Genomic DNA, 20,228 nt, shown 5'->3' on the forward strand with positions numbered 1-20,228 from the left:
TGTAAGCAACCATGGTTAGGTGACCATGAAAAGCTGTGGTGCCATTTTACAAAACATGGTCTACTATGGTAATTTATGGTTACAGGACCATGTAATACCATTGTAGTTCATGGTAGTTCATTGTGAAATGACCATGAATTTCACCGAAGAAATAAGTGGGAGTAATAGTGGTCTTTCTATTGCCATATGTAGATGTTTATCATAGCATTTTATTGGAAATGTCATTTTAACAATTGAAAGGATTGACAAAGAAAATTATCTGGGTTGATTTACAGTTTTGCAAAAAGTTCTGGTAATTTTTATGATAAAAGAAGTATTCTATCGTTAAATATCATTGAAGAAAAAGTGGGAGAAATGGTGGTCTTTCTATTTCCATACGTAGATGTTTACCATCGTAATGTATTGGAAATGTAATTTTACAATTGAAAGGGTTGATAAAGAAAATTATCTGGGTCGGTTTAGAGTTGTGCAATTAGTTTATGTGTGAGCTAAAATCTACTTTTCATTTGTTTTTATATTTGAATGCACAGGAACTCGCGGCGCATATTTTTGACCCTTTAACCCCTTTTTATAATATTTTTCCTACATCAAAATGTATTTTCTATTGATATGCCTTGTCATTATTAACTTGAAAAAGAGAAAGGTGGCCTTGCAGTTCGACGTCAATAAATCAGCGGGGGGGGGGGGGGGAACGGACAAAAGGGCATACTTGGTGTTCTCTTTTTTATTCTTTTTTTTTTTGGTTTTATGTCACATCGACACAGTATAGGTCATATCGTGACGTTCCAGCTTTACTGGTGGAGGAAGACCTCAGTTGCCCTTCTGTGCATTATTTCAGGCACGAACGGGCACCTGAGTAGAACCACCGACGTTCCGTAAGCTAACTGGATAGCTACCTCACATGAAAGAATCCAAAGTCCCTGTCGGGATTCGAACCCACAGCGGTGAGGGGCAAGTGGGGGTGTTCTCTTTTAGAATATGTTCGAAATTCATATTTAGTCGTCTTTACAGATAGATTTAGGGATTTTTTTATAAAAAAGAAGTATTATATCTTAATATAATATTGAAGAAAAAAGTGGGAGAAATAGTGGTCTTTCTATTGCCATACGTAGAAGTTTGCCATCATATTCTATCCAAATATCATTTTAACAATTGAAAGGATTGACGAAGAAAATTATGTAGGTTGGTTTAGAGTTGTGAAAATATTTGAGGTAACAGTTAAAATATACCTTTCCTTTGTTTTAATATTTGAATGCACAGGAACTCAAGAATGGGACCGCAAGTTGCGGCTCATATTTCTGGTCCTGTAACTGCTTTTTTAAAAGCTTTCATAGCGAAGAACATCAGAACCAATGAGTACTAGTCAGTGCCAGGAAAGCTCCTCCATATAAACATCACAATGATTCATGCCCTTAATGGACCAGCTCAATCATTGATAAAATCAAGCGTTATTATAACATAAGGATCTTCAATGTAAAAAAAATAATTGATTGGTGGTAGATATAACTTTAACATACTTAATATAAAAAAGAAAAAAAGAGGAGCTTTACAAATTTGAGCAAAGGCAAAGAAGGAGATGCTGGACATCAAAAGTCTTAATGCAGCAAAGATAATGATTAAAATGTCTCCTTTGAATTAAGGTGGGGAAAACAATCTCTGAAAAGGCGAAGGTACAGACAGATAAAAATGTCAAGAAAACCTCCAACTTGAGGTAGGGCCAAGTTAAAAGTAGGGTCCTCATTTGTATCAGCTTCAGTCAAAAAAGAACACCAAAAACAATGAGTACTAGGCAGTGCCAGGAAAGCTCCTCAATATAAACATCAAAGTGATTCATGCCCTTAATGGGCCATCTCAATCATTGATAAAATCAAGCGTTATTATAACATAAGGATCTTTAATGTAAGAAAAAAATTAATAATTGATTGGTGGTAGACATAACTTTAACATACTTAATATACAAAAGAAAAAAAGAGGAGCTTTACAAAAATGAGCAAAGGCAAAGAAGGAGATGCTGGACATCAAAAGTCTTAATGCAGCAATGATAATGATTAAAATGTCTCCTTTGAATTAAGGTGGGGAAAACAATCTCTGAAAAGGCAGAGTATAGACAGATAAAAATGTCAAGAAAACACTTGAGGTAGGGCCAAGTTAATAAAAAGTCCTCATTTGTATCAGCTTCAGCAAAAATAGAACACCAGAAACAATGAGTACTAGGCAGTGCCAGGAAAGCTCCTCAATATAAACATCAAAGTGATTCATGCCCTTAATGAACCAGTTCAATGACCGAGTATCAGAATCAGTCACAGGCAGAGTACAAACTGAAGTGACAAAACTACCACAGCTGAAGCGACAATACCATCTTCAGTACTACAAACCATAGCCACTTCATCATCTACAGTGTTCATAGGTACAACACCATCTGTTAGGCGTACAGTCATAGACATAACACCATATGCAGTGCGCAAAGCCTAAAAACAACACTTGCAATAGTACAATCGTTTGAGTCTGACCATGTGTTTTAATGTCTCATAATCATATTCCTTGTCAACGTTAACAGGTCTGTCAGAATCATAATGGATACATGTCAGGAAACCATGTCTACTATTAACAGCAGATCTTTTAGACCAATTATAATTGTAGTCAGATAAATGAAATATGCTCAGTGACAATAGTATTAACATTTAGAAAATAAATTTCAAGAATATATCTAACTATTTTAGTTCGATTGTGATCGAAGTTAAGAACTTTTTGAAACAATCTCGGATCTGTTCCTGGAACCAACCAGTACTTAGCAGTACGTGTCATATTTCTTGTTCACTGAAACAATGGTTTGCCCTTTAAGACAGGGTTTGAACCCACAAATTTTAATCCACATGGCCAGCAATCCTTTAATGTCTGACCCATTAATCATTTGTCCAAGTCTGCAGAGAAAAATTACAACAGACAGAAGAAGAGTCCTTACAATAGATTAAGTCCAAGAGAATCCACAGCAGGAAGTAGGGAAAGAATTATCCATAGTACATGTGCATGCTTAAAGAAACTTATGTAGGAATTACTTATACATGCATACATGGATATTACTATATATAGTACTCGTGTAAGATTTTAACATTAATGTCTGTCTTGTCTAAATGTGTAAATAAATACTCATATTTGATAATGTGTGATCATCTGTTTGACTATGTTTTGAGCTTGTTAAAAATTAAACTTACTTTATGCCACAAGGCTGCCAGCTTTATGCCTCCAGGTCATCAAACTTATACCAGCAGACAATACATTTCACTAGAACATCAATCACATAAATACATATTCTAATCCTTTCATGTAAATAAAACATTGTTCTAGAGAATCTCAAAAAAAGACTGCTTCATTTTGAAATCTTATTGTTCCTTTTCCCTTCAAATTTGAAAGAGTTGCATTCAAGTTCCCACAAATCTGTCTTTATCAGTTATTTTTCACACATCTATCATTTATCACATAAAAAGACCTTTTATCTCTGCTTTCAACTTTCTGACTATACCTCATAAAATATTCTTGTAATGCAGCTGAACTTGGACGAATGTGACATCCGGCAATATTGACATCATCCTGGACACTATCTTCTACATCATCCTCTGCCCCAACATCATCAAACTCATGTTGAAGTAACTCAAGAGACTCCATTGTATTTGATTCTATGAGTTGGTCCGCCTCTATTATATCTATCCTGCATTGTCTCTCTGACTCGCATTCTGAACTGTTCTTAAAATTCACACCATGCTGAGGACTTACATTTTGTCTGATATTATCTGAATTTGTAACTTTATTTGCTGAAGAAGGACTTCTGTCTTGCCTTGTAACATCTTTGTTGTAATAACTTTTGTCTTGTTTATTCTCCAAAGAATACATCCGCGCGTCACAAGTATCACTAAAGATATCATCCCTTTGCATTTTAATAAAATGCCCACTCGTTGAAGTTGTTTCATTCCTTTCATCCAAAGTATTGGTAACAGTTACTTCATTATCTATGTAAGAATGGTCACTTTTTTCATCAGTATCATCTGATGTAACAACTGAAAGCTCTGAAGAATCTATCATAGAACATTCTTCATTTGAAGATTTTTCAGTTTCAACAAGGTGGTTTTCTCTTTTCTTTACATTTTCACTTACACAATCTATATCTGAATTGTGTTTCAAGAATTTTCTTCTCTTAAAATGTATGTACCCTTTTTCTGTGATAGTAGTTTTATGGATATTATGTTTTTTAATCAGGTGAGACTCTAGCCGCCATTTATTACACAGTGTCCTTGCACAAATTGAACAATTCATTTTCTTGGTTTTTGCCAGTTCTTTGTTCACTTTAGTTTCCTCTTTATGTATCCTGTATGTATGCTGTCTCAGACACTTTTTATTAGAGAATTTCTCACTACAAAACAAGCAATTGTAAGACACATGTAATCTGTGATAATGTGCTTGTAGGGACCCTTCCTCCACAAAGTGTATGTCGCATATTTCACACCAATATTCCCCTTTAGCTGCATGTTTGCTCCTGTGACCTTTAAGCTCTCTTTGGTTGTAAAACCTTGAAAAATAAAGCACATACATCAGATTTCTACATTATCAAAGCAACATTTTGTACTCATAAAACAAAAAATTTCTACCAAAATAAGCATTGCAATTACATGTATGTTCAAACAAGAGGGCTATGGTGAGCCTGTTACTGTATTGCTCGACATTAGAAGAACATTGCATTGATTTGTTCAAGCATTAGCTACTTTTGAAATATTCTACTGACTGGAACAATTTTGACACCATAATCAAAGAGTGAACAGTTTTAATCAATGACCACAAAGAGATACTACATGCCAACAAGGCGGTCTGAAGGACAGTTAAATCCCCTTCTGTAATGGACATGAATGTGTACTTACTGACCTTTCACCAACCATGACCTTGATGTTGTGCCATGCATATCGTAAGCACATTGTCTCATGATGGTGAGTATTTGTGCGAAGGTTTTAAATATCCTCCATAAAGTGAAAAAGTTATGGAGAACATATAACCTTGACCTTGTGTGGGTAGCAACCGGGATGCTGTGCTCTGCTGATTGTGTCATAGTGGGGATCATTTGTGCCATGTAATTTTAAAATATTTGGATTGTGAATAAGTTATAGAGCTGACATGAAAAAAATATGTTTTAACCTTGAGGGTAATGACTTGGTAGTGGCTTAATTGTTGTGTTTTGCACATGGTAATCATTTCTGCCCAGTTATCTTAAAAACATGGCAGCAGTTTAAATGTTATGGATCGGACACAAAATGTTGACTTTTTAACACTTGACCATTAAGTGTGACCTTGACCTTGCGGGGTAGCAACCCAATTATTCCACTCTGCATATCATCTCATAATGGTGATCACCTGTGCCAAGTTTTTTTTTTTAATTCAGTGGTTTAAAAGTTGTGGAGTGGATACGAAAAGTTGACTTTTTAACACTTGACTGTTAAACGGACCTTGACCTTGGGGGTAGCAACCCAACTATTGCACTCTGCTTATTGTCGCATAATATTGATCATGTGTGCCAAGTTTTCTCAAAATGTTTTCAGTGGTTAAAAAGTTATGGAGTGGACATGAAATGTTGACTTTTTAACACTTGATCTTTAAATGTGATCTTGACCTAGAAGGTAGCAACCCAACTGTTGCACTCTGCACAGCGTCTCATACTGATGATCACTTGTGACAAGTTAAAAAAAATTCAGTGGTTTAAAAGTTATGGAGCAGACATGAAATGTTGACTTTTAACACTTGTTTTTTAAGTGTGACCTTGACATTGGTGGTAGCAACCCAATTATTGCACTCTGCAAATCGTCTCATAATGGTGATCACTTGTGCCAAGTTTTTTTTTAAAAAAGCGGTAAAGAAGTTATGGAGGGGACATGAAATGTTGACTTTTTAACACTTGACCTTTAATAGTGATCACATGTCCCAAGTTATTTAAAAAATCTTCAGCTCTTTAAATTAATGAGTTATGGCGTGAACATGAAAGTGTTAAGGACGGAAGAAACCTATTTCAATATCCCCCTTTTTTACAATTGTTTATTGTATCTGGCTGTCACATTGGACAAGCATTTTAGCAGACACAGCGTGCTATAAATATAAATGGAAAAAAAATATAATCAACAAAAATAGGATTTTTTGGGGAGCAAAGATCAGCGTTATACTGAGGTTAGCGTTGAAACAGAGTGTGTTATAATATGGTGGCAATGTACATTCATCAATGTACGTATGTACATTTTACTATATACATTTAAGGAAAACCCATTAAATCCTAAGTTGAGTCAACAGTGACACAAGAGATATCATTTGAACAATTTGGGATTGAGGAAAAGTAGATGTTGTTATAATATACCACATAAGGAAGCACTGGGCAGCCTGGGTGGCCTGGCTCTATACTGTTGTTAACGTTTCAGCAGGCTAGAGGTTTGTACTTTAATCAGAAAGTATGTCAAATCCTTTTAAAGAGTCACTGACTGAAAGCAATTTAATGAATCTTATATTAACTAAATGTCTGAGACCTTTTGTTTTCCCTCCAGGAGGCCAGAACTCTTGGTTCTATACAATCTACTAGTATACTGTAACAGACTGAAGTGATAAATGATTTTAGAGAAACAGTCAATGTATCTTTCGTACTATTATCACTTGTTTCTCTCTTTTGCTCTACTTTGAGATTAGTTTTTATCTCTCTTTTATCAAATGGTTTTACATTTCTAATGTATAGACTCTTGCAAACTGAAATGCTTTAAAAGAGCTAGAAAAATAGAAAATAAAGACCCAAAACCTTCTTCCTTTAACCCCTACTCAACCTTCTGTTTAAAACAGACGTCATATGTTTAGTTTCCATTTTTGAAACAGTTAATTTAATAGTAACTTTGTAGACAAGAGGTCCATGATGGCCCTAAAATCACTCACCCGAATACAAATATTATCCATGTCAGACAAGAAACAAATATTATTAATATTATAATCTACGAATGAAAGCAGATATAAAATCTAAATCTTTGATTGATATCACAAAGTTCATATTTGTATCTGAAATAGTGCGTTTGTAAAAACTTTACTGGTTGCTATTGCTGAGGGAAAACAACAGTTCCATAAAATGTCACCCTTTGCTATACAAAATATATGGTTTCCTTGGAAGTCAGTGCCTGCTATGTAATTCAATGATAGATTCACTTGTTACTATGTTAAAACAGTTAATGTTTTTACTATATACATTTTTGTACATATGAGTAAAATCAATGACCCCCTAGAACAGGATCAATTATGATGCCAGGGCTTTTATTTGAACAAATTTGATAGACACCACTAGAAGATGCTCCATGCCAAATAGCTAAGCTCTTGCTCTTTGGCTTTTTTAGAGGAAGATTTTTTTGGTTTATTCATCCAATATACATACAAGCCAAATCAATGACCCCCTGGGACTAGACCAATTTTGACCCTTGGGGTTTTATTTAAACAAACTGGTGGACACCCATTAGAAAATGTTTCATGCCAAATATCTAAGCTCTAGCTCTTTGGAGTTTTTTTTTAAGAAGATATAAGTTTTTTTCTTTCAGTTGCCAACGCAACCAGAGTTCTACACGGAGTCAAATTCTTTAAACAGTTTTTATAGGTGTCCCCAAAGGAACATTCCTGCGAAGTTTGGATGGAATTGGCGTAGCGGTTTATGAGGAGCTGTCATTTAAAGTAAGTTAACAGATGACAGACGAATGGATACCTAACAGATGGACGCTGGACAAAAAGTGATCACAGTTGCTCATCATGTCACTTTGTGACAGGTGAGCTAAAATTCAGACAAGAGGGCCATGATGGCCCTGAGTCGCTCACCAGAAACAACTGCCTTTCAGTGTTGGAAATTATCCATAGTCAATATTTTCTAATATTAAATTTGAACATAGAATATACAATAAAAGAAATGCCATGACCTGGCGCATTTAAGCTTTTGAATGTGGCCAATCAAATTAATATGAGCAAACTTGATAGAAGACTACCCAAGACTGCTACAAAGTTTTGTGATCATCTATCAATTATTTCAGTAGGAAATGATGTTCAAAGTTTTTTTTCTATTTTAAGCTTTAGTGGTCCCTAAAGGGGGCTAATGAAATTGATATGAGCAAACTTGATAAAAGAGTACCAAAGAATGCTACAGACAAAGTTTGGTGATCATCCATCAATTAGTTTTGTAGAAGATGTCTAAAGGTTTTTTTTATATACAGCCCTAGAGACCCCTAAAAGGGGCCAATCAAATTAATATAAGCAAACTTTATAAAAGACTACCTAAGAATGCTACAAACAAAGTTTGGTGATCATCCATCAATTAGTTCTGTAGAAATAGACATTTAAAGGTATTTCTAATTTTAGCTTTTTCGGCCCCTAAAAGGGACCAATCAAAATAATATGAGCAAACTTGATAAAAGACTACCCAAGAATGCTACAGACAAAGTTTGGTGACAATCCATCAATTAGTTCTGTAGAAATAGATGTTTAAAGGTATTTCTATTTTAAGCTTTAGCTGCCCCTAAAAGGGGCCAATAAAATTAATATGAGCAAGCTTGATAGAAGACTACCCAAGAATGCTACAGACAAAGTTTGGTGATCATCCAATTATTAGTTTCGTAGAAATAGACATCTAAAGGTTTTTCTATTTTTAGCTTTAGCCACCCCTAAAAGGGGCAAATCAAATTAATATTATTCATAACAAGAGGGCCATGATGGCCCTGAGGTCGCTCACCTGTATATAGGCCCCCCAACCCCCAACGTTGCAGGGCCAATTTAACCCAAGGGCTTTTATTTGCACAAACTTGATAGACACCCATAAGAAGATGTTTCATGCTAAACATCTAAGCTCTAGCTCATTGGGCTTTTTAAAAGAAGATTTTTTAAAGTTTTTACTATACACATATAGTTAAAATCAATGACCCCCGGGCGGGGCCAATTTTGACCCCAGGGCTTTTATTGAACAAACTTTGTAGACACTCACTAAAAGATGTTTCATGCTTAATATCTTAACTCAAGCTATTTGGGTTTTTTCAAAGAAGATTTTAAGTTTTTGCTATACACATATAAAGAAAATCAATGACCCCCGGGGCGGGGCCAATTTTGACCCCAGGTCTTTTATTTGAACAAACTTTGTAGACACTCACTAAAAGATGTTTCATGCTTAATATCTTAACTCAAGCTATTTGGGTTTTTTCAAAGAAGAATTTTTAAGTTTTTGCTATACACATATAAGGAAAATCAATGACCCCCGGGGCGGTGCCAATTTTGACCCCAGGGCTTTTATTTGAACAAACTTGGTAGACACCTATTAGAACATGTTTGATGCTAAATATCTTAGCCATAGCTCTTTGAGTTCTTTAAAAGAAGATTTTTTAAGTTTTTACTATATGCATATAGGGAAAATCAATGACCCCCCGGGCAGTTATTTGAACAAACTTGGTAGACACTCACTAGGAGATGTTTCATGCTAAATATCTTAGCTCTAACTCTTTTGGTTCTTTAAAAGAAGATTTTTTAAGTTTTTACTATATGCATATAGGGAAAATCAATGACCCCCTGGGGCGGGTCCAATTTTGACCCCAGGGCTTTTATTTGAACAAACTTGGTGGACACCTATTAGAACATGTTTGATGCTCAATATCTTAGCCATAGCTCTTTGAGTTCTTTAAAAGAAGATTTTTTAAGTTTTTACTATATGCATACATGTATAGGGAAAATCAATGACCCCCTGGGGCGGGGCCAATTTTGACCCCAGGGCTTTTATTTAAACAAACTTGGTAGACACCCATTAGAACATGTTTCATGCTAAATATCTAAGCTCTAGCTCTTTGGGTTCTTTAAAAGAAGATTTTTTAAGTTTTTACTATATGCATATAGGGAAAATCAATGACCCCCCGGGCGGTTATTTGAACAAACTTGGTAGACACTCACTAGAAGATGTTTCATACCAAATATCTAAGCTCTAGCTCTTATGGTTTTTTAAAAGAAGATATTTAAAGTTTTTTCTTTCGGTTGCCATGGCAACCAGAGTTCTGCATGGAATTAAATTCTTTGAACAATTTTTAAAGGTGACCACCAAAGGAACATTTCTGTGAAGTTTGGATGAAATTGGCTTAGTGGTTTATGAGGAGATGTCATTTAAAGTAAAAGTTTACGGACGGACGACGGCTCTGTTGACCCCTAAAAGGGGCCAATTAAAATGACATGAGCAAATTCAAGTGTGACGGTCATAAGGATGCTACAGACCATATTTGAAGTAAATCTGCCCAGCAGTTTCAGAGAAAAGAAGACTGTTGATGCATGACGACAGACACCGGAGCATCCCCCTTTGACCCTGAATCTTCTGTTCTGGTGAGCTAAAAAAAAGCACGCAAACTACAGACATTTGACCTTAAAGTTCAAGGACAAACTTTGGTCATTTATAAATGAAGGTCAAGGTAAGTCTGATCTACTTAGAGGTCTTGTCCCAAGGGTTGTTGTGGCCAAGTATAAAGACAATACACCAAGAACATAATAATTTATTATCAAGGTACAAGTTTGTGGACAGCAAAGGGAACACTGAGGTGACTGTAACACACCTCTTCTCTCTTACCTTTTTTATTCTAAAAGTCTAAACTAAACAAGAGAGCCAAGAGGTCCTTGAAGGCTCACATGAGAAATAGGTCAAAAGGTTTAAGTGGAACCCCTTTCACCCAAGAAGAAATAGCGAAAATTAAAACATGCCGAAAAATACAGGATTTACAGTACATATAAGGAAAATCAATGACCCTTGGGGTCAGGCCAAATGTGACCCTAGGGCTTTCATTTCAACAAACTTGGTAGACATCCACTAGAAGATGTTTTATGTTAATATCTAAGCTCTAGCTCTTTTGGATTTTCACAAAAAGAGTTTTAAGTTTTGACTATATACATGTACAAGGGTTGTTCAAAAAGTAATAGGACTGCAATTCTACTGTTCACATTTTTTAATTAACGTGCACAATTTTACAAGTAAATAATTTCGGAATGTATCCTCTATATACAGTAAAAAAATCAATAAAATATGATTAAAAATAACGAGTCTGTGAAAATGTCAAATGACAAGGGGTACGCGACCCCGCGAACGCTAACAGCACCATAGATGACGTTTATGACGTCGTAAAATAAAAACAAAACATATCAAGGTCATCCCTTCTGAAAGAATTGTCCCTAGTGTTCTTTGTACCTAAATCATGTAACTTTGACCAGACCTCATATGTGGAGATGAAGCGAGATAGAAAACAATCACATTCTTGTTCCACATTCCGAGAAAAAAAAAGCTCGATAGCAGGCCACTCTCAACTTTTTCTCATATTCTTGTATCTTATAGTAATCAATGTAGATTAAACAGGCATGAACTTATGATGTTAATGAAAAAGCGATTAATAGAATTATTTTACACATATCATCGTACGTTCTTAAAACAATATGATTATGTAAGTAAACAAGAGCTGTCTGTAGGACAGCACGCTCGACTATTCTAAGTGCTTGATAGTAAAAGAGCCTTTATATTGTTTAATTTTTTAAGTTCACAAAAGGGCTAATTTTTTTTTATAAATTCATGTTATAGGCCTAAGAGAGAGTCTAATTATACAGTATTTGCTTGACTATTCGGAAGGTAATGTCACAAGGGTGTTTTATTGAGTATAATAATACTAATTACCTATGAATAAATAAATTTGGCAGAAAATGTACAAAGGCTTGTTATTAAGATGTTTTATCAAGTAAATCACTGCTTTATTATTATGAATGCATAAAATTGTCCCGAAAAAGGCACAAACCCTTCAGTAGTTATTGAGATAACAAGTTACAAGAAAAACTTAACCATGAATTTCTAAGTTGAAAAAGGGGAGAAAAATCAGCCTAAATGCAAGATAGAATTATGGATCTTTGTCAGTGACCTACAATTATGACCCTAAATGCATATGTGAAGTTTTTTATAAATATCTTTAATAGTTATTGAGATATGTAAAACTTGCATGTAAACATTAACCAAGAGACTAAGTAGAAAAGGGGATATGAATCAGCCTTAATGCAAGATAGAGTTATGGAACTTGGTCAGTGACATACAATTATGACCCTCCAATTATGACCCTAAGTGCATGTGTAAAGTTTCAAGTAAATATCTTTGAAGACCTTAAATCTTTAACCAAAATTTCTAACTTTCAAAGGGGCAAATAATTCTGCAAATATTGCAGGCAGAGTTATGCAATTTTGCAAACTGATGTACATTGTTACTATAAAAAAGTATTTTAATTTCAATTGAATATCTCGAGCAATAATTGAGATATTTGACTTTACAAAAAAACTTTAACCAAAATTTCTAAGTTCCAAAGGGGCATAATTCTATTAATATTGTAGGCAGAGTTATCCAACTTGTCAATGTGATGCACCTTGTTACTATAAATAAGTATTGTAAGTTTCAATTGAATATCTCAAGCAATAATTGAGATATTTGACTTTACAAAAAACTTTAACCAAAATTTCTAAGTTAAAAAGGGCCATAATTCTGTCAATATTGTAGGCAGAGTTATCCAACTTGTCAATCTGATGTACCTTGTTACTATAAATAAGTATTGTAAGTTTCAATTGAATATCTCAAGCATTGATTGAGATATTTGACTTTACAAAAAACTTTAACCAAAATTTCTAAGTTAAAAAGGGGCATACTTCTGTCAATATTGTAGGCAGAGTTATCCAACTTGTCAATCTGATGTGCCTTGTTACTATTAATAAGTATTGTAAGTTTCAATTGAATATCTCAAGTAATAATTGAGATATTTGACTTTACAAAAAACTTTAACCAACGCAGACGCCGACGCGGACGCTGACGCCGGGGCGACTACAATAGCTCTCATATTCTTCGAATAGTCGAGCTAAAAAACAATAGTTATCAACTGAAAAGTATATTTTCCTACTCGGAACAGCGTATCATTTTTAAAAGAAAATCGGGGAAAATATTAGTAATTGCCGTTAACCATTATAACAATATGTATTCATAACACATATATCTAGTTAAATGAAATAGAATTTTGTTTGAAACAAATCATTTAGGCAGAACTGAATCAATAGAACCGATGCAGAAATCAAACATGCCAGACAGTTCGTGGACTGTTTACCGTCGATCATTTTGTAGCGCTTTTTCATATGACGTCACTAACGTCCCGTCAATTTCCCGCTATCATTGTCATCCTTTCCTGTTTGTGATTTCGTATGTGCAGTTTTTGAGTTCTTTGCGCAAGCTGAGAACGAGTATCCTGATAGCCGATTAATTGTACTGTGTTAATTTTATGTTTTCATATGTATCTGAAGGAGTATCGCCAATTTGTTGGCAAAGTTTAACGATCGCACACATTTTCAGTTTTTTAACGTACGTCAAATTTCTACATTTAACTGCTGTTCAAAACTTAATGATTTAGCCATTTCATGTCTGAATGACGTCAAATTTGGGCATAATGCCACTTAAATATAATAAATTGTGTTGGTGGAATAAATGGGGAAAAAATAAAATAAATTATGAATAAAATAGAAGTTCAACTAAGCTTCAATAACCTTTTTATGTGCTGCGCCGGGTGGGTGTTACCATGGTTATTCAATAACACAGGGAACACACGTTAAGCATAAGAATTCAATATTTTTATGTTTAAATTGAAGACAACATTTTTCGATCGCTGTACATATAAAAATATTCTAAATTGAATTGAATATGAAGATGCAAGACTCTTAGTCCTATTACTTTTTGAACAACCCTTGTATATATGAGGAAAATCAATGACCCCCTGGAGCAGGGCTAATTTTGCCCCTAAGGCTTTTATTTGAACGAACTTTGTAGACACCCATTTGAATGTTTCATGCTAAATATCTAGGCCTTTGTCTTTGGGTTTTTTAAAGAAGATTTGCTAAGTTTTACTATAGACATGTAAGGAAAATTAGACCCCAGGAGCAGGGCCAGTGTCTATTCTAGGACCCGCGATTGCGCGATTCACGCTAGTATTTAACAGATTGCGCACAATTCAAAATCATGTGCGTGAAAATCGCGCATCTATAAAAAAAGTTAATAAAACCGTATAACTTCCATCCCGCATTATATTTGGTTGTTTTGTTTACATTTACACCGAAAACGGAAGGGAGGTAACTGTAAGCTAATTTTAATAATTTAGTACCGTATGGTACTGGTTTAATACGTGAGTTGACGGAAATTAACGGAATGTTCCTTATTGACCGGAACTAGTGTGCTAGGTCTGACAGTTGGGCGCCATTTTAGTGTAGTAAATAATTAAGAAAAATGAGGCAATTCCTAGCTTGGCTACGATCTTGACCTGAAAGATAGTTCGATTATTTTTATTGCCAATCCCTTTATAATCAATCGCGGCAGTTCTGTAATAATTTGTTTTCGTTTAAAAATTAAGGGGGGACAACTTCTGCTGCCTTAAATAAATATTATCGTTTTAATTATTTCATCGGTTGAACGCCTCAGTGTAAACTTAATGCAGACGATTTAACATAGGCAGTTTATATTGGCACCCTTTGATTTTGAAAATCGCCCCCTTTTTTGAAATAGAGGGGGGAAAATCACCCCAATTTTTCAATTCCTAGAATAGACACTGAGGGCCAATTTAACCTTGGGGCTTTTATTTGAACAAATTTGGTAGACACTCACTACAAGATCTTTCATGCTTAATATCTAAGCTCTATGTCTATGGGTTATTTAAAAGAAGATTTTTTAAAGTTTTTACTATTAACATATAAGGAAAATCAATGACCCCCCCCCCAGCCCCCAGGTGGGGCCAATTTTGAACCCAGGGATTTCATTTGAACAAACTTGATAGACACTCACTAGAAAATGTTTCATGCCAAATATCTAAGCTCTAGCTCTTTGGGTTTTTTCAAGAAGATATTTTAAGTTTTAACTATATACATAATTATAAGGAAAAGCAATGACCACCTGGGGTGGGCCAATTTTGACCCTAGGGCTTTTATTTGAACAAATTTGATAGACACTCACTAGAAGATGCTTCATGCCAAATATGTAAACTCTACCTCTTCAGGTTTTTTAAGGAAGATATTTTTAGTTTTTTCTTTTGGTTGCCATGGCAATAAGTGTTCTGCATGGAATTACATTCTTTGAACAATTTTCATTAAAGGTGAACACCAAAGGAACATTTCTGTGAAGTTTAGATGAAATTGGCTTAGCGGTTAATGAGGAGATGTAGTTTAAAATAAAAGTTTACGTACGGATCGACGCCGGATGAAAAGCGATCACAAAAGCACACCACGTCACTTTGAGACAGGTGAACTTAAAACAGAGTCAGGTAGATTACATTCAGACAGAGAGCAATTTATGCTCAGATGCTCATGAGCTCATAAAAGAAATTAAATATGTCATTCTTCTTGCCTTTTCCCACACATATCGCATTGTACATTTTTATTTTTGGCATGTCGTTCTAAATGTTCCTCATATGTCTGTTTGTACCGGAACTTCTTGAAACACACAGAACAACTGAACGGCTTTCTATCTGCAAGTTAAGAAAAGCCATGATATTTTTTTGACACAATTGTACATGTTTTCTAAACAGTGGCTCTTTCATATTTTGGTTGATGTGTTTAAATGGGAGCTCTTAACACTTTTGTTAAAGATACCATAACCAAAAAACTCTGAAAGATGGAGAAGCAATCTGAAGTAGGTGACACAAAACTAGTTTACAGAGTTCGGTTAAAAACAAAATGTGATAACAGATGACAAAATTTCAAATGTGATCATACCATTATCAAGGTGCTGGGCCTTTCAAAAATGTGAAAAAGCTGTAACAAATTATAGGGGCACAAATATAACAGAGTTAACACTTCCATATCAATTAATACTCATGTATTAACTAAATTGCATGAGTTGGTAACAACATATTTTTGTGAAAAATTTTGAAACGCTTGTTCAACGAAATTAAATATTATGTGATTAACTTCAATTACTGATGTACATCTGCTTGGCACCTGAGGGTACAGTAACTAATCAACTTTCAAATTTGTTGAATGTTTTGACAAAAACAACATGTAAACAGACAGTAAATGAAGAAAATATTAAAATAATTGACAAATATTTTGCTGCTTAATACAAACCAGAGTGTATTTTCAGATGTTGTATAAGGTATGTTCTTTTACTGAAGCCTTTCCCACAATTATCACATGTCACCATCCTTTCAAGCAAGTCTTTAATAAAATGAGGCTCGAAGTTACAGTTATACAACTGTTTCCATGTGGCATTTACCATTTAGTGTATCTGGAAAAAACAATTACAGAAACACTTTAAACAAGTCTCCCTCAAAGAATTTACGTGGGTTTGTAGGATAGACTTCAACAAATCAAAAATCAGCATTGTAATATAAAATTCTTAAATAGATCTTGAAAATTTTAATTTCCTGTTTGATAATAAATAAAATCAAACAACTCAAACGATACTATGTACACAGACTGACCAATCCTAAAATTATTCTTAAGTAGAGCTGTCATTGAATATCGCAATATCAATATATCATCGATATTCATCATCCGATACAATATTGATACATACTTTCACATATTGATACAAGCTAAAATTTATTTATTTCTGTAACTGAATATACCTCTCTATTTTGCCTAATAAAAGAAGTCACTTTTGACCAGTTTTCTTGGCTAACTTGAACATAAAATTCCTTTTTTTAAATTTCAGTGACAAAATAACAGAAAAAACAAACTTTCTGTTAGTTTGTATTATTTGTAATGTCTAATACAAGCATGCATAACAGTGATAACACTATGATCCCAATTTTAAACACATATTTAAATGTTTTTCATTATATCTACTGTCAAAGTCAATATATATATTGATATTTTGTCTTTCGATATATGGATAAAAAAAATTTTCCAATCAATGACAATCCTACTTTTAAGGCCGTCACAGGCAGTTCCAAGCACTCCAGTCCTAAATTTTGCTGATGCCCATACCCTGTTACAGGGATTTTTAGTGTCGTATCTAGTAGGGCGCCACCATTTTCAATGTAACTCTATGATAACAGGCAGGGTATTCCCATAACAGTAGAATCGCAACTTTTCAGCTTAATGATATTGTTGAGGTGTTCCCACTTTATTGAAATAGAAGAGATGCATGAAATAGAAAATGTCACCTTTAACCTTTTACCCCATGAGCATAAGTTGCGAAAAATGGCCGTTTTCATTGAAAAGCCTCCTGTAACAAGTTCAAACTTCTATGAAACTATGAAAAATCCTTCAATACTGATTAAACTTGGCACAAATGTTGACTAGACCATAGCCTCTGTGACAGCATGCTCAATCGTAAATTTCCTGTTACCATGGCAACGGGGGTCGTCTCAAAATTGCCAAAAATCACTATTTTGCATTGTTTTTTTCCATCAAAACTGATTTCAAAGTGCTGCAACTTCTCAATGAATTGAGATAGAGTAAAAGGCTTTTCAGCGTCAGGTACTAGTTATCCTAAGATCCACCTGAGGCCATTTTTAGCCTGTCACATGTCCAAAATTTTCTTGGCGATGAGGGGAACTCCGCCACCCTTCAAACCCCCCAAACAGAAGGGGGAACATACCCTTTCTGACAACCCCCTGATGTAACATTTGGATGGGGGACGGTGCTGAAAAAGTGGTCACTTTTTGAACAACATTTCTCAAACGAAAAACAGTGTTTGGGGCCTAATTAGGCCATTTTTTCACTGTTTGAGGCCTCAAAAAAGGGGGGGGGGGGCTTATATAAGGAGAAAAGGTTAACAAAAAATGATGAAAATGATGAAAAACCTTGAATTACACAAAAACTAGATTTTCCATGTTAACACGTGCCCTTACACCGAATTTTGGTGAAAAATTGGCGTTTTTTGACATTTTTTTAATTAATATAGAAAATATAAAATAAAAAAATGAACAATTTTTAAAACCGACCGTCCCATTCAAAGTGTCATAGAATTTGCCTAATTTCATTTAACAAAGCAGGGCGCATAATTTGTAATTCGAGATGTGCTTTTCGTTTTGGCACGAATCATCTGTGGGACTTATTAAACGTTAAAGCATGGCCCTTTCACACGAGAAAAAGTGAATTATAACACTTGCACTGATTGTTACCTTTTGAAAATCATGTTTGCTGTATATTTCTTTCTCCCAGTAATATCAAACCGCCTCGGGGATTTTTTTCTGGAACATAAAATTTCAATTTCATCAATTTTCACTGTTAGCACGTTATTTGACGAGATATTCCGAATGGTAATGGGGGTATATGTTAGCAGGGAAGTAACTGTGTAAAGTGTGCCTGATCATTCAACTCCATGGATAGGGTTAGGAAATAGATATCAATTCTAAGTGCATTGTTGTACACGGTGATAGGGCGTTTACCACAACTTTTCCGCACAACGTCAAAATATCATACTTCTGCCCGAGACACCGTATCTTTCTGGACAAAATAGTTATGGCGGGCTAATCGAATTGTAGGAAATAGCCTATAAAATATCTTACTGTTAGACATTGCAAACTTTTTTCAACGTTTTAATTATTCCATCGAATTTTTTAAACATTTCATTGTTAATCTAGCACAACACAATTCGCAGAACATCACATATTTCGAAGAAATAGTGTTTACAAAAGGTCGTGTCGACCTCAACATGACATGTACTCATCACAAAAACCTGGGCTTTAACGACGATGTGTTTTTGCCATGACCTGACAAGCCAATATATATATAATGGTTGAGCATAAAATAAAGTTCCACACAAAAGGGTGTGTTTCTATTGTAATTTTTTGGGAATATGTGATGCAAAAAGTCTAACTGAGATGCATATTGGAGCAACGCACAACACTGAATTCTAACACCGCATTTTTATTCCGTTAGACTGATAATAACTGGCATTGTTTTCTTTTGCACCATACTTTTAAATAAACTTACATATCTACTTACAAATATGTTTTATTTGAAGGAAGACTGTTCACTTTCTCTTTTATTAATAAAATGTTATTTTATGGAAGACTTGAAGGTCGAAATCCAAAATACCAGTTAGATAAGTGCAATGGTCTCAATAGACTAGTAAGTTGATTTTTTATATATATTTTTTCCGAATGTCTTCAAATGTATAAACTCTATATGTAAATATCTCTCGTCGATCGACGTTACTGGAAAAAAAGAAAAGAAAATGAATGTAGTGATTTAAGGACGAATGATGCGGTGTCCACATTTTACTACTGTTTAAGTTGAACGGTGCCTAGAGTATGCACGTGGAAACATGAAAATCATACCATTTTTACAAAAAACAGGTTATCAAAATGGTGTTACTTGTTCAAACAATTAATAATGTACATATCTATACTGTATTTCGATTAGTCAAATGAACTAAACGTACTAGAAAGTTTAAAATTTCGCAATCAAAGCAATATTTTTCACAGTGTGCCCCAACTGTTTTCACTATCTTGACTTAGATAGTGAAGCATTTTGCATGTAGTTAAGAGTAATAAGCTTCAAATTAAATGACACATTCGATGGAATGAAAAATTCGATGATTTTACATTGTTTTGGGCAAATTATCATCTGTTTTCTTGTCGTATGCAGTCTTGACATCAATTTTGTATGACAAAAAGATACGGTGTCTCGGTCAGAAGTATGGTATTTTGACGTTGCGCGGAAAAGTTGTGGTAAACGCCTTAATCACCGTTAACGACTGAATTAAAGATATTGGTGTTCGGATTCATTTTCTTAGTTAGACCATTTTCTTTCATTCTAGATAGATTTCACAACAAAATTCGGCAAAAAATTGTTTTATTTATAAGATTTTTCAAATAAAATGGCGCCCTCAATGTGAAAATACACTGGGAGATAATAAGAACGGCGAGTGCATTGTTGTAGAATAATGCACGCTTCGGGCCAGAAAAAAATCCGATAGTGTTAGAATAATCTATAATGCATAGATCACAGGAACTTGACATTTAATCAATAGATCACAAAATATGCGTATATTAGCAGGTATATATATTAATATATACCTGATATTAGTGATACAGCCCTTATCTCTATATAAGGGCTATATCACTAATATACGCATATTTTGTGATCTATTGATTAAATGTCAAGTTCCTGTGATTTAATACATGGATGCAATCAGATATTTTCGTGTCTGGGCAATACCTCGCCTCTTTTGA

At 34.5% G+C, this 20,228-nt stretch overlaps 1 protein-coding gene across 1 annotated transcript; it reads right to left on the bottom strand.

Annotated features, from left to right (window-relative positions):
• Positions 1-681: 681 nt before the first annotated feature.
• On the bottom strand, positions 682-18,321 carry LOC132746133 (protein suppressor of hairy wing-like). The gene is made up of 4 exons (XM_060735212.1): positions 18,171-18,321; positions 16,165-16,324; positions 15,446-15,566; positions 682-4,561 (listed from the first exon to the last, which is right to left on the bottom strand). Exons 2-4 carry the CDS (start codon positions 16,313-16,315, stop codon positions 3,445-3,447), a joined length of 1,389 nt encoding a protein of 462 aa, XP_060591195.1. The 5' UTR covers positions 16,316-16,324; positions 18,171-18,321; the 3' UTR covers positions 682-3,444.
• Positions 18,322-20,228: the final 1,907 nt, after the last annotated feature.

This window comes from Ruditapes philippinarum, unplaced genomic scaffold, assembly GCF_026571515.1.
Source record: "Ruditapes philippinarum isolate M1 unplaced genomic scaffold, ASM2657151v2 ctg2573_1_1_1_1, whole genome shotgun sequence".
Classification (NCBI taxonomy): domain Eukaryota; kingdom Metazoa; phylum Mollusca; class Bivalvia; order Venerida; family Veneridae; genus Ruditapes; species Ruditapes philippinarum.